The following is a 15857-nucleotide window of genomic DNA, read 5'->3' on the forward strand; positions in this document are numbered from 1 at the left end:
CAAAGGTCCTTGTTGCTTATCCATTTTTAAATATGGCAGTGTGTACATGTCCATCTCAAATTCCCTATCACTTCCCCATATCCTTCCCCCTGGCAACCATAAGTTTGTTCTCTAAGTCAGTGAGTCTCTTTCTGTTTTGTAAGTAAGTTCATTGGTATTATTTCTTTCAAAAACTATTTTTAAATTGACATATTAATAAATAAAATATATGCATATTATTTAACTCTTGGATTTAAGTTTCAGAAAAACTAGCAATAAAATAGTTTAAAATAATTATTTCTGGTGAGTGGGAATGAAAGGAAAGTGTATGGAACCTTACTTTCCATTTAGTATCCTCTTCAGTGTTGAATTTGTATTATGACACATACTGTTAGTATAATAATTAAATAGACAAATAAATAAAAATAAATCTGTTAATAAATAACAAAACAAATGACCACATCCAATCTAGTCTTATGTCTAGATCTTCATACATATTTATTTGAATCATATTTTATAAAGAGACATCAATTTTTGTTTCACTGCTGGTCAGTAGCATAAAAGATACAAAAGCTGATTTATGATATTTTTAATCTATTTTTTATTTTTAACCCACTATATAAGTACAAAAATTGGTTAACTAGTGTCTGGTCAAAATATGTTGATGCCAGAGTATGTATTTAGTAAAAAAAGTTCTATAAAAAGGATTCTTCATGTCTAGAGCCAGAAAAGCTCTTACAGTAATTCACTGTAATTTACTTCCTCAAAGTACCTCAGGCCTATATAACCCTCCAGAGGGAGAGGCTGCAGTTTTGAACATAGTGACCACTTCCATTGTCCTAATGCTACCCTTGTCCTACTTCTATGCTTATAAACATGGCACTATTTTTACCTTGAATAATGCATGGCTTGGTGGCCTGCAATATTAAAATAGAAGTCCGTTGTGTGCTTCATCTCATTGGTGTGCCCAGTGGCCTCGATCCAGTGTCCTATTGGGAGACAATAAACACCATCCACCAAGTTGTTTTCATTGTAAGTACAGCAACGGTCATGGTGAGGCCCGTTGCCTAGAACAAGAAGAAATGACAAACAAAGCAATTACATCAATGCTTTGCTTCAACAGTCATAGAGTTGCTGATTCAAAATTAATAGCAAGACAAAAATAAATACAAAGCTGCATAATCTACACATCTCAGATCTCAGTATAAACAAAAATAGACTAAGTTGGTGATGGACAGGGAAGTTAGGCGTGCTGCAGTCCATAGGGTTGCAAAGAGTCGGACACCACTGAGCAACTGAACTGAAGAGGGAACACAGTAAAAATATGTAAAGAATTACTTGTTAACTTCAGTGTACTATGCTCCCAATGAATACATGGATATTTACAAAAGCATATTAACTCAGAATTTCATGGGACTGCTCAGGGCCTTAAGAGCCCATTGTGAGTCACTCTGCAGCCTGATAAGCTGTTGAAGGGGCTTCCCAGATGGCTCAGATGGTAAAGAATCTGCCTGCAATGCAGGAGACCTGGGTTCAATCCCTGGGCCATGAAAATCCCCTGGAGAAGGAAATGGAAAACCACTCCAGTATTCTTGCTTGAAGAATTCCATGGGCAGAGGAGCCTGGTGGGCTATAGTCCACAGAGTCACAAAGAGTTGGACATGACTGAGCAACTAACAGTTTTACTTTTCACTTTTCAAGCTGATGATAAGGGCTCTTAAGGCTATTTATGTCCCTATGCTGCATACTTTTATCTCCCTGGAATTTATGACTCCCTCCACATTTATGACTAAAATCAGTAATAAAATGTTTCGGTATCAGCTCAAACAACAGATCAATTTTTTAAATAAATACATTTATAAATAATAAAATAAAGGACCATATCCAATCCAGTTTGCATGTAAATCGGTGGTTAGTATTATATTCAGATGGGAAAACTAAGCATCACAGAGATTAACCAGCTTGCCCAGGATCATAGAACAAAGTACAGAGTGATCAGTAACCTGGGACCCCTAAGCCCCCACCTTTTAGGCACTTGATACCTTCATGCTGTTTTCTACTGCTTACTTTATAAAAGCACAAAGACAGACCCTCTGCCCTCCAGAGAGTGCAGCAAAAGAGGCAAAACAGGACAGCATGCCTCTGATAACATTATTTGCTTACATCACAGTTCTGCCCGGTATCCACTTCACTAGTAAACAGACCCTCAATTTCTATGACAATTATTTCTACATTATTTTTATAATCTCTATGTGACTACCACATTTCAAGTCAATCTTTTCCTTAAACTACCTAATTTTCATATATTGTCATTAATAAGAAAAACATATAAAGTGTTAGTCACTCACTCATCTCCACTTCTGTGCAACCCCATGGACTATAGCCCACCAGCCTCCTCTGTCCATGGAATTCTCCAGGCAAGAATACTGAAGTGGTTTGCCATTCCCTTCTCCAGAAGATCTCCCGACCCACAGATTGATCCCAGGTCTCCTGCATTGCAGGTGGATCCTTTACCATCTGAGCCACCAGAGAAACCCAAGAAAAACATATAATCAAAATAAAATAGGTATGTCACAATTATTATAAATATGAAAATTCGATTCAGTCATTCCTTGCTCTGTCTTCCAAAATATTTTATCTAAGGTTATTTAGCATATAGTGGCTCAGACGGTAAAGCATCTGTCTACGATGTGGGAGACCCGAGTTCGATCCCTGGGTTGGGAAGATCCCTTGGAGAAGGAAATGGCAATCCACTCCAATACTCTTGCCTGGAAAATCCCATGGACAGAGGAGCCGGGTAGGCTACAGTCCATGGGGTCGCGAAGAGTCAGACACGACTAAGCGACTTCATGTTCACGTTCACGTTCACATTCTATCTTTTAAAATGCTTAAGTGATTGGGCAGTTCTTTAGAACATAATTCTCCTTACCAGACAGAGGGTACATGATGGCCCCTTTAATAAATAAATCATCATTGATCTTCCTAGCTTAGGTTAGGTTCTTCTTTTTCTCTTGATGGCTACAAGGTACTACACCAATTGCCTTATTAAACTTTATATTTAATAGAGAAAACCAAACTATACTAGCAATCTTACTTCTAGAAACATATCCAACAGAAATATAACAAAAGTAAAGAAAGATACTTGGATACATACATGTGTGTAACAATACTATTTTAATAGCAAATACTACAAACTATCTCAGTTCAACTATTCATTCTCCCAAAAAATACTTATTGAATGTTGACTATATGACAGAAATTGTACTAAATGTTGTTAAGGATTTAGGTATTTCCCATAAAAGCAATTTTAAAAAATGAATTATTTTAATCAGGCAGTTGACATGACCAAATTTTTATTGTGAAAATATCTCTCTGGTTACAGAGTAAAAAATTAACTCAAACACAATGAGATTAGAAGCAGAAAGTCCACTTAGGAAATTTCTATGTTAGCCCAGGTCAGAGGTGATAAAAGCCTGAAAATAGAAAGGAATGGGACAATTCACGAGGGAAAAGCCACAGGACTTAATGATTAATTGGATATGGGAGGTGAAGATAAAAAGAGAATCAGAAATGATTCCTAGGCTTCTGCCGAATACAACTCAATATATAGTGATACCATTTACTGAGACGTGAAAACCGGCAGAGTTGGAAGAAAAGACAGTCAGTCTGGTTTTGGCATTTGGGACTTGGAGTGCTATTTAGATACAAAAGGAGCTGTCAAGTAGAGAGCTGGAGTTATTGATTTGACACTCAGACCAGAGATCTGAAGTAGAAAAATAAGTTCATAAGTCATCTAAGTATAAATGGTAACTGAGACAAAGATATAGATGACTTACAAAGAAAAACAACGTTGATTGAGGAGAAAAGACTTCTGGAACCAATTTTGAAAGCATCTCAATATTTTACAGCTGGATAGAGAAGAACAAGATTAGAAAGGAGGAATAGAAAGAGAAGCTGTAGAGGAAAACTAGGAGTGAGTAAGTGAGGTGGGAAACCATAGACTGAAAACTGAAACCATAGACTGAAAACAGGATGGATGCCTATCTAACTCGCAACAGTAGTTATATCTGGAGAATGTAACTGGGAAGAAAGGACTATTTTACTCTAAATTATTTTGAATCCATTGGATTTGCTATAAAAAGAAGGCATTACTTTTTAGCTATGAAAGAATAATATCTATGGCTCCTGCTGATCAATATGAGACTTACAACAATTTACATGTTATAACTTAAATAAATATAATTATTGAGGAACTCAAATATACATAAATCACACTGTTCAAGAAAAATTATGTATGTAACATGAACTTCCTAAGAATGCTTCATTCCTAGAATTGGGGTTTTTAATTACTCATTTTTACAAATACATATTTTAGGAGAAGTAACAAGACACATCTCTCTCTCTCAGTCAGAGAGGTATCATATCAGTGAAGGTGTAACGGAGAATGGGAGCGCCCACCTCATTCAGCAGTAACAAGGAGTCTGATCCCTTCAGCTGTCAATGCAAACTGGATGGGGAACCTGGGTGATGAGGTAATACCTCCACCGTCCTGCTGGAGCAATGTCAGAGAACTAGAAGGTGGATCAGATGCAGAGTCTCATTATAAAATATTCAAAATGCCCCAGCTTCAATAGAAAGTCACTCATTATATGAAGACTCACAAAAACCTCAAACTGAATGGGGAAAAAATGCTCAAAAGATGTTAAATTCAAGATGACAGACATGTTAGAACTATCTGACAAAGGCTTTAAGCTTCAACAATCCATTGAACACACTTGAAATGAAAAATTACAGTCTTATCAAGGAAATAGAAGATGTAAATAGGAACTAAATGGCAGTTTTAGAACTGAAAAATATAACAGTTGAAATAGTAACCTCAGAGGATGGGCTCAAGAGCAGAATGGAGGTCAGAAAGAAAAGAAATAGCAAGCTATAAGATAGAACAGAAATTATTCAACAGAGAGAACACAGATGGAAAAGAAAAAATAGAGCCTTAGGGACTTGTAGGACTATAACAAAAGATGTAACATTCCTGTAAATGGAATCTGAAGAAGAAATGAGAAAGGGGATGTAGCAGAAAAATACTGGAGAAAAATGATATCTAAATATGTCTAAATATTTTCTAAATTTGCCAACAAACATACAGGTTCGAGAACTTGCACAAAGTCCAAAGAGGATAAACAAAAAGAAATCCATGCCACAACATATCATAATTAAATTTTTAAAAACTAAACACAAAGAAAAATCTTGAAAGTAGCCAGAGAAAGATAACAATTTAGGAAAACACAAAGAAAAAGTCTTGAAAGTAGCCAGAGAAAAATAACAATTTAGGGAAATAATCATTCTTATGTCAGTAGTTTTCTAAAAAAAATAAAAGCCAGGGCGGGGTGGGGGTGGGGGGGCCGATGGGGAGCCTAAACAGAAGATCTCTATAAATAGAAAGAAGTTGTTTAACATCAGAAAGGAAGAACATGATAAGCAAATGGGTAAATACAGTAGATTTTCTTTCTTCTCTTGAGTTTCGAACAAATATTACAGTGCTCTCTGATGTCCTACATGTATGTAGTGGAAATATTTAAGGGAGTTATATGAAGAAGGGCAAAGAAATAAGATTCCTTCAATTCATTTAATATGGCAAAATGATGAAACCAGTCATCTATGACAATCTATGACAAGAAGATTTTCTTTCTTCTCTTGAGTTTCTAACAAATATTACAGTGCTCTCTGATGTCCTACATGTATGTAGTGGAAATATTTAAGGCAGTTATATGGAGAAGGGCAAAGAAATAAGATTCCTCCAATTCATTTAATATGGCAAAATGATGAAACCAGTCATCTATGACAAGCTTGTATAATATAGGTAAATCAAAATAGAATTTAAAAAAAAATGTTTAAGTATGAACCATATTTCCATAAGAAGGCAGAGAAAGGAAATAGAAAAAAACAACAACAAGAGAAAATGACCATAAACAAATGAAAAAAAAATTAGCAAACTTAAGTCCTAATATACCAATAATCTCATTAAACATAAACTGTCTAAATACACATTAAAATAGAGAGATTTTAAGAGTAGGTTTTTTTTGTTGTTGTTGTTTGTTTGTTTTTAGTGAACCAGCTATTTGCTGTCTAGGAAAAACTCACTTCAGATTAAACAGGCAAGTGAAAAGTAAAAGTATAGAAAAAGATACACCATGGAAGCACTAATTAAAAGAAAGTAAAAGTGGTTACATTCTTATCATATAAACTAGAACCTGAAAACAAAGAAAAGCACTAGAGATAATGAGGTTAATTATATGGTGGTCAAAGTATCAATCCAACCTGGATTGATGGAAGGATTATGCAAAGTGAAATCAGGCAGAGAAAGACAAATACTATGTGATCTCACTTACATGTGGAATCTACAAAACAAAAAACAAAACACAAAAAGCAATGAAAATGTGTTTCAATGAGTGAATAACAAATTCTGGTATGTCCATACCATGAGTCAGCCAAAACAAACAAACAAAAAAAGGAATGACCTGTTGATAATGCAATAACCTGGGTAAATCTCAAAAAATTATGCTGAGTGAAAAAAAAAGTCAATCCCACATATTATATAATACCATTTTTATAACATTCTTGAAAAAAAATGTATAGAAATGGAGAACAGTTTAGTGGTTGCCAGGGTTTGGAAGGTAGAGGAGGTGGTAATCAGGTGAGGCTGTAAAGAGGACACGGAAGATCCTGGTGGTGAATACGTTACTAATGAGAGAAATGGCAAAAGTTACTCAGAATCTTTCTGTATTATTTCTTACAACTTCATGTGAATAAAATAAAATTACTTCAAAATAAAAAGTTTCATTCAAAAATAAATAAATCTTGGTTTGCCTGTTTTTTCCAAATAGATGAGAGAATTTTTAGGTATCCAATCCACTTTTTGTTCCATAGGACTGGCCTAAGAGTACAATGTGTAGTTGTTCAGTCACCCAGTTGTGTTAGACTCTTTGAGAACCCATGTATTGCAGCACACCAGGCCTCCTTGTCTTTGAACACCTGGAGGTGGCCCAAGTTCATGTCCATTGCACTGGTAATGCCATCCAATCATCTCATCCTAGTAAACACATTGTTCACTAGCACTGTGATCATTTATGCATAGAGGTTTAGTTAAATTTTCCAGGTCTCTTCTACCTCATGAAGGTGTCAGTTGGCTACTACGCTGTATCAGGTTAAAAGGTAACTTTGTGACTTCTTTGAAGGTTGGGGTAGGATGAGGAGGGAACCTGCAGGAGCGAATTCTCTGTTCCATTGGAGCCGCCCACTGTCAGTCACTTATTAGCATTAATTTTAAATAAATAAACATACAAACAACTCACTAAGGCAAAATAAACTAACCTGTGTTATTGGCAGAAAAGTAGAAAAGGGTTCATTTAATTAACAATAAATGCCTATTTCCTTAGAGCGGACTTGGCCATAATGTTATTTGTTCATTAAGGCAAATCACGTGAATTAAAATAAAGCGATGAATGTGAAGGAGTAAGAAGACAGCTTCCTGGCATTCCAATTAAAGCCAGGGAAATAAGAAACCTCAAAAAAATCTAAAACTCTGGACTAACACATTATTTTAAATAGCTCTGTAAGTTTGAAAGTTCAAGTTAAAATGACTTTATTTTTTAGTCAGAACGTTTGAAATATGGGACAAGCAAAATTCATTGGATAGCAGTCTACTTAAAATTCTAATTATTTTGCATATGTTGTTTTATTTGAATCTATCCTCTTCGGAGTTTAATTACCTTGCAGTTTTTATTTCTAGCACATGAACATCAATTTGAACCTAACACATTAATCTCTAATTTTAGCTAGTAATTCACCCAAATCAGATCGCTCTCATGCCCATCTGTTACTTACTACTCCAGAAGTTATTGGTGCATAAAGTTGTACAAACATGGTATAATCATTACCAGCGCTGGCATTTTGATATTCTGTTCCAGTGGCAAAAGCAAAACAAAATAAAATGCAAAAAAAATATTTTTGTTCAACCAACTGCCTCTTTGAGAGAGTGGATCTTGTTCCAGTTGAGCACTTTGATACACTGCAGCAGGCAATGGTTGAAAATAGTTGAGTCTGGGAGTGTGGTATCTCTAATTTTCTTGAAGAGATCTCTAGTCTTTCCCATTCTGTTCTTTTCCTCTATTTCTTTGCATTGATCGCTGAAGAAGGCTTTCTTATCTCTTCTTGCTATTCTTTGGAACTCTGCATTCAGATGCTTATATCTTTCCTTTCTCCTTTGCTTTTTGCCTCTCTTCTTTTCACAGCTATTTGTAAGCCTCCCCAGACAGCCATTTTGCTTTTTTGCATTTCTTTTCCATGGGGATGGTCTTGATCCCTGTCTCCTGTACAATGTCACGAACCTCATTCCAGAGATCAGATTGCCAACATCTGCTGGATCATGGAAAAAGCAAGAGAGTTCCAGAAAAACATCTATTTCTACTTTATTGACTATGCCAAAGACTTTGACTGTGTGGATCACAATAAACTATGGAAAATTCTGAAAGAGATGGGAATACCAGACCACCTGACCTGCCTCTTGAGAAACCTATTGTGCAGGTCAAGAAGCAACAGTTAGAACTGGACATGGAACAACAGACTGGTTCCAAATAGGAAAAGGAGTACGTCAAGGCTGTATATTGTCACCCTGCTTATTTAACTTCTATGCAGAGTACATCATGAGAAACACTGGACTGGAAGAAACACAAGCTGGAATCAAGATTGCCGGGAGAAATACCAATAACCTCAGATATGCAGATGACACCACCCTTATGGCAGAAAGTGAAGAGGAACTAAAAAGCCTCTTGATGAAAGCGAAAGAGGAGAGTGGAAAAGTTGGCTTAAAACTCAACATTCAGAAAGTGAAGATCATGGCATCTGGTCCCATCACTTCATGGGAAATAGATGGGGAAACAGTAGAAACAGGGTCAGACTTTATTTTTGGGGGCTCCAAAATTACTGCAGGTGGTGACTGCAGCCATGAAATTAAAAGATGCTTACTCCTTGGAAGAAAAGTTATGACCAACCTAGATAGTATATTCAAAAGCAGAGACATTACTTTGCCAACTAAGGTCCATCTAGTCAAGGCTACGGTTTTTCCAGTGGTCATGTATAGATGTGAGAGTTGGACTGTGAAGAAGGCTGAGCACTGAAGAATTGATGCTTTTGAACTGTGGTGTTGGAGAAGACTCTTGAGAGTCCCTTCGACTGCAAGGAGATCCAACCAGTCCATTCTGAAGGAGATCAACCCTGGGATTTCTTTGGAAGGAATGATGCTAAAGCTGAAGCTCCAGTACTTTGGACACCTCATGCGAAGAGTTGACTCATTGGAAAAGACTCTGATGCTGGGAGGGATTGAGGGCAGGAGGAGAAGGGGACGACAGAGGATGAGATGGCTGGATGGCATCACGGACTCAAAGGACGTGAGTCTGGGTGAGCTCCGGGAGATGGTCATGGACAGGGAGGCCTGGGGTGCTGCGGTTCATGGGGTCGCAAAGAGTTGGACACGACTGAGCGACTGAACTGAACTGAACTGGGAGTAGTGGTGGGAAACAGCTAAACTGCATCACAGAAGAGAGGACATGGGGGCAACCAAAGAAGGAAAGGATAGGAAAAGAAATGTGAAGACTGAGAAAGAGAAGGAAAGGTGAGATGGAGAACGAGGAGAGAGATGGGAAGATACGGCTCGCAGACTACGTAAAGCGAAGTTGATAATCAATGCACACTGGTCATGAGACCACCAGAGAGCAGGTAAAGGCAAGTGTTTTAATACCTAATTTGAAGTTGTTTGTCCTTCTATAATATTCCTCTCTACTCACCAAGCCCCCCACCCCAACCTTCAATATAACCTACTACATTCACACACAAATTTCTTGCATGGAGAGAGAGAGAGGATAGTTCATTAATGAAAATTCATTTTAAAACTTAATTCCTTGCCAGTGTTGACTTGATGTATAACAGGGCAATATAAGCAGGGCAACAAGAAGCTATATCTGCTAAGCAGAGCAGAAGCAGGGAAGCAGATGTAAGGAAGACCCAGAGGATTTAAATCTTTCCTTCTCCACAGTTATCTTAGAGAGTGTTCCATCCTCCCCAATCTATAAGAACAGGGATACATACATGTATCATAAGGAGGAAGACCACAGTTAATATCTAACCTATGCAGTTATACAGTCACTTTCAGAATCTGCATACACACCACAAAATAAAACTTAAAGAGCGAAAACAAGAAAAGTTAATAGGAAAATAATAAGTAACACAAAATTATGAAAGAATATTATTATTTACAGGATTTTTATCTCATTTGGTTATAGAATGCAAAAATCTAAACTGCAAAGTGTTAAGTAGACAACACTTCATGCTAATGGCAAAAAAAATGATATCTGGCTAATGAAAATTAGGAAATGAAAGACTATCTATGGGCAGGAAGAAAGTGCTATACCAATTCAGGTAGGTATGTAGATGAAAGTTCACTTTCTGTATAACAATATTGTATTAAAATAATAGGAGGTTTATATACTCAAGAGTCCTATGCCATGAGTTAAAGTTAAAATAACTCCCAGGAAAAATCCAATACAAAACAATTCCACAAATTCAGGAAAGAGCTCCAAGAGTTTTGATTTAAAATTATAGTAATGACTACAAAGACACTTCACAATGATGAAAATAGGAACTAGATTTAGAAATAATAAGGCTTTTCTACAATATACATGAGAATATTATTGTTAAGGAGGCTAGAATTTGGAGGACCAGAAAGGAAAACACTAAATGTGACAGGATGATTATGATAATGAATCAAACATCGGACTCCTCTGTATGTGTGTATGTGTGTGTGTGTGCACGCACATGCATGCAAATGTGTATATGTGTGTGTGACTATCTTTCAAGTTAAAAACAACTGATTATTACTGGTGATTGATATTTTTATGGCAAATGGTAAGTTGAAATGCAATATCTAAGCATCATCCTTTCGGTAAATCTGTACAGGTAAATTTGTCTAACCCTTTAAAATAAGCTACTCAGCTTAAGATGGTTACTTGACAGAACGACAAGTCAGGGGGCTCCTACCTTTGTATGTAATAGGTCTGGCTTCACTTGTTCTTGTTAATAATCAGACTTAAGACCATTAACTTATGCTTCAAATTCTATGAAACAATCAACAAAAATCCTTAGACAGTTGTTTATTAGGCAGGTGTAATGTGTTGGTCCTCTCGAAGCTGAGCTTAAGGTGTGCAGAAAACGGGAACAGCAGGAGTGATTAATAAAGCTTAGCCTTGGATTCACTCTCTGCCAGGCCTCCAGAGGGGATCTTTTAGGTAAAACTCCCCAAAGAGCCTTGATCAGTTCCAGCTAAGAATTTAAAGAAAAACTTAATTAACACCTGCCAAACCATGCAGAGCAGAATATTAGGAGGGAATTTTCCATGATGAAATCAAGGTTTAGATCAAGCTAGGTTGAAGAAATATAATTAAAAAATGGTTATGGGCAAAGCAAAATTCAATAGTTCTTTTCCTAAAAGATTTGCTAATAATTTAATATCTCTTTGTTGCAAACAAAATTAGGTACCCCCGAAATTTATATGTTGAAACTCTAACCCCCAAAATTACTTTCTCTGGATATAGGGCTGTTAGGGAATTCAGGTTAAATGAGAACATAAGGGTGGAGTCCTAAATCAACAGGACTGGTGCCCTTCTAAGAAGGGAAAGAGAAACAAGAATCTCTCTCTCCATGCAGGCATTGAGGACAGGCTATGTGAGGACACACCAAGAAGGCAGCCGTGTGCAAAACAGGAGAAGAGTCCTCTCCAGAAACCAAATCTGCTGGCCCTCTGATTTGGGACTTCTAACTTTCAGAACTGTGAGAAAATAAATTTCTGTCATTTAATCTACCCAGTCAATGGTATCTTGTTATAGCAGCTCAAGCAGATGAATGCACTCACATATATGAAATACTCTAGAATTTAATTCGGTTAATGGACTATCCAAGGATTATTGAGAGATTGTTGTGTATCCAGTCCTGGGGTAAACTGAAGTAGACAAATGAAATTTACCACATGATTCTCACAATGAATAGATTATTATTGATTAGACAACAGTTACACAAAGCAATTTGTGACTGAAACAAAACTAAACTAAATGATGAAAATAATTTTAAAACTACCTAAGACACTGATACATAAGCAGACTATTCAAGGACTGCAAATAAGCTTAATCTCCAGGGACACTTTCCATTCATTATGACTGGAATGCAATGTTGGGATGAATTCTAAAGAGCAATTGGCTCACTAGGAAAGGAAACTATGATAGATTTGTGGTGTGTACATGGGTTTCCCTGATGGCTCAGTTGGTAAAGAATCCACCTGCAATACGGGAGACCTGGGTTCAATCTCTGGGTTAGGAAGATCTCCCGGAGAAGGGAAAGGCTACCCACTCAGTATTCTGGCCTGGAGAATTCCAAGGACTCTATAGTCCATGGGGTCACAAAGAGTTAGACATGACTGAGAGACTTTCACTTTCACTTTTCACATGGATATAGAAGACTGAATTTCGGAGTATCAGTGTGAGCTACATCTAGTGAAAAAGGTTTTGTGATAAGGAGGATGGATCACAAACTGTGATGACAATATCAGATGCTTTAGATACATAACAAAGATGACAATACTGGATGCTTTAGATACTTAACTAGCCACAACAATGTATCAATTAGTATAATTTAAAGCAGGAAATAGATAACAAGAACAAATGTCTATTTTAGTCAGTAGAGTGAAAACAAAATATGGACTTGTAGGGGGTCCATGCTGCTGCTAAGTTGCTTCAGTCATGTCCGACTCTGTGCAACCCCATAGACGGCAGCCCGCCAGGCTCCCCCATCCCTGGAATTCTCCAGGCTATAATACTTTCCAAATTCTAAAGCAAGCTGTGTAAAACAACCGGATTTCATGACTTGGAAAAGCAGAAAAGAGAATTACCAGTTTTCTAACCATTATTTAGGCAACTAGACTTCCTTTTTTATTACATATGATTTCTTTTTTTTTTTTTAATTAAATTTTAAAATCTTTAATTCTTACATGTGTTCCCAAACATGAAACCCCCTCCCACCTCCCTCCCCATAACATCTCTGTGGGTGATCCCCATGCACCAGCCCCAAGCATGCTGTATCCTGCGTCAGACATAGACTGGCGATTCAATTCTTACATGATAGTATACATTATAGAATGCCATTCTCCCAAATCATCCCGCCCTCTCCCTCTCTCTCTGAGTCCAAAAGTCCGTTATACACAGCTGTGTCTTTTTTCCTGTCTTGCATACAGGGTCGTCATTGCCATCTTTCTAAATTCCATATATATGTGTTAGTATACTGTATTGGTGTTTTTCTTTCTGGCTTACTTCACTCTGAATAATCGGCTCCAGATTCATCCATCTCATCAGAACTGATTCAAATGAATTCTTTTTAACGGCTGAGTAATACTCCATTGTGTACATGTACCAAAGCTTTCTTATCCATTCATCTGCTGATGGACATCTAGGTTGTTTCCATGTCCTGGCTATTATAAACAGTGCTGCGATGAACATTGGGGTACATGTGTCTCTTTCAATTCTGGTTTCCTCGGTGTGTATACCCAGCAGTGGGATTGCTGGGTCATAAGGTAGTTCTATTTGCAATTTTTTAAGGAATCTCCACACTGTTCTCCATAGTGGCTGTACTAGTTTGCATTCCCACCAACAGTGTAGGAGGGTTCCCTTTTCTCCACACCCTCTCCAGCATTTATTGCTTGCAGATTTTTGGATCGCAGCCATTCTGACTGGTGTGAAGTGGTACCTCATTGTGGTTTTGATTTGCATTTCTCTGATAATGAGTGATGTTGAGCATCTTTTCATGTGTTTGTTAGCCATCCGTATGTCTTCTTTGGAGAAATGTCTATTTAGTTCTTTGGCCCATTTTTTGATTGGGTCATTTATTTTTCTGGAATTGAGCTGCATAAGTTGCTTGTATATTTTTGAGATTAGTTGTTTGTCAGTTGCTTCATTTGCTATTATTTTCTCCCATTCATAAGGCTGTCTTTTCACCTTGCGTATATTTTCCTTTGTTGTGCAGAAGCTTTTAATTTTAATTAGATCCCATTTGTTTATTTTTGCTTTTATTTCCAGAATTCTGGGATGTGGATCATAGAGGATCCTGCTGTGATTTATGTCTGAGAGTGTTTTGCCTATATTCTCCTCTAGGAGTTTTATAGTTTCTGGTCTTACATTTAGATCTTTAATCCATTTTGAGTTTATTTTTGTGTGCGGTGTTAGAAAGTGATCTAGTTTCATTCTTTTACAAGTGGTTGACCAGTTTTCCCAGCACCACTTGTTAAAGAGATTGTCTTTACTCCATTGTATATTCTTGCCTCCTTTGTCAAAGATAAGGTGTCCATATGTGTGTGGATTTATCTCTGGGCTTTCTATTTTGTTCCATTGATCTATATGTCTGTCTTTGTGCCAGTACCATACTGTTTTGATGACTGTGGCTTTGTAGTAGAGCCTGAAGTCAGGCAAGTTGATTCCTCCAGTTCCATTCTTCTTTCTCAAGATTGCTTTGGCTATTCGAGGTTTTTTGTATTTCCATACAAATCTTGAAATTATTTGTTCTAGTTCTGTGAAAAATATGGCTGGTAGCTTGATAGGGATTGCGTTAAATTTGTAAATTGCTTTGGGTAGTATACTCATTTTCACTATATTGATTCTTCCAACCCATGAACATGGTATATTTCTCCATCTATTAGTGTCCTCTTTGATTTCTTTCATCAGTGTTTTATAGTTTTCTATATATAGGTCTTTAGTTTCTTTGGGTAGATATATTCCTAAGTATTTTATTCTTTTTGTTGCAATGGTGAATGGAATTGTTTCCTTAATTTCTTTTTCTACTTTCTCATTATTAGTGTATAGGAATGCAAGGGATTTCTGTGTGTTGATTTTATATCCTGCAACTTTACTATATTCATTGATGAGCTCTAGTAATTTTCTGGTGGAGTCTTTAGGGTTTTCCATGTAGAGGATCATGTCATCTGCAAACAGTGAGAGTTTTACTTCTTCTTTTCCAATTTGGATTCCTTTTATTTCTTTTTCTGCTCTGATTGCTGTGGCCAAAACTTCCAGAACTATGTTGAATAGTAGCGGTGAAAGTGGACACCCTTGTCTTGTTCCTGACTTTAGGGGAAATGCTTTCAATTTTTCACCATTGAGGATAATGTTTGCTGTGGGTTTGTCATATATAGCTTTTATTATGTTGAGGTATGTTCCTTCTATTCCTGCTTTCTGGAGAGTTTTTATCATAAATGGATGTTGAATTTTGTCAAAGGCCTTCTCTGCATCTATTGAGATAATCATATGGTTTTTATTTTTCAATTTGTTAATGTGGTGAATTACATTGATTGATTTGCGGATATTGAAGAATCCTTGCATCCCTGGGATAAAGCCCACTTGGTCATGGTGTATGATCTTTTTAATATGTTGTTGGATTCTGATTGCTAGAATTTTGTTGAGGATTTTTGCATCTATGTTCATCAGTGATATTGGCCTGTAGTTTTCTTTTTTTGTGACATCTTTGTCAGGTTTTGGTATTAGGGTGATGGTGGCCTCATAGAATGAGTTTGGAAGTTTACCTTCCTCTGCAATTTTCTGGAAGAGTTTGAGTAGGATAGGTGTTAGCTCTTCTCGAAATTTTTGGTAGAATTCAGCTGTGAAGCCATCTGGACCTGGGCTTTTGTTTGCTGGAAGATTTCTGATTACAGTTTCAATTTCCGTGCTGGTGATGGGTCTGTTAAGATTTTCTATTTCTTCCTGGTTCAGTTTTGGAAAATTGTACTTTTCTAA

At 36.8% G+C, this 15857-nt stretch overlaps 1 protein-coding gene across 2 annotated transcripts in view; it reads right to left on the bottom strand.

Annotated features, from left to right (window-relative positions):
• EPM2A (EPM2A glucan phosphatase, laforin) overlaps positions 1 to 15857 on the bottom strand; it is a 118451-nt gene that overhangs the window by 55030 nt on the left and 47564 nt on the right. For both annotated transcript variants that reach the window (XM_068985412.1, XM_068985413.1), the window contains exon 2: positions 872 to 1046. In XM_068985412.1, coding sequence (XP_068841513.1) covers positions 872 to 1046 — 175 coding nt within the window. The remainder of the gene's footprint in view (positions 1 to 871; positions 1047 to 15857) is intronic.

This window comes from Capricornis sumatraensis, chromosome 13 (assembly GCF_032405125.1).
Source record: "Capricornis sumatraensis isolate serow.1 chromosome 13, serow.2, whole genome shotgun sequence".
Lineage (NCBI taxonomy): Eukaryota > Metazoa > Chordata > Mammalia > Artiodactyla > Bovidae > Capricornis > Capricornis sumatraensis.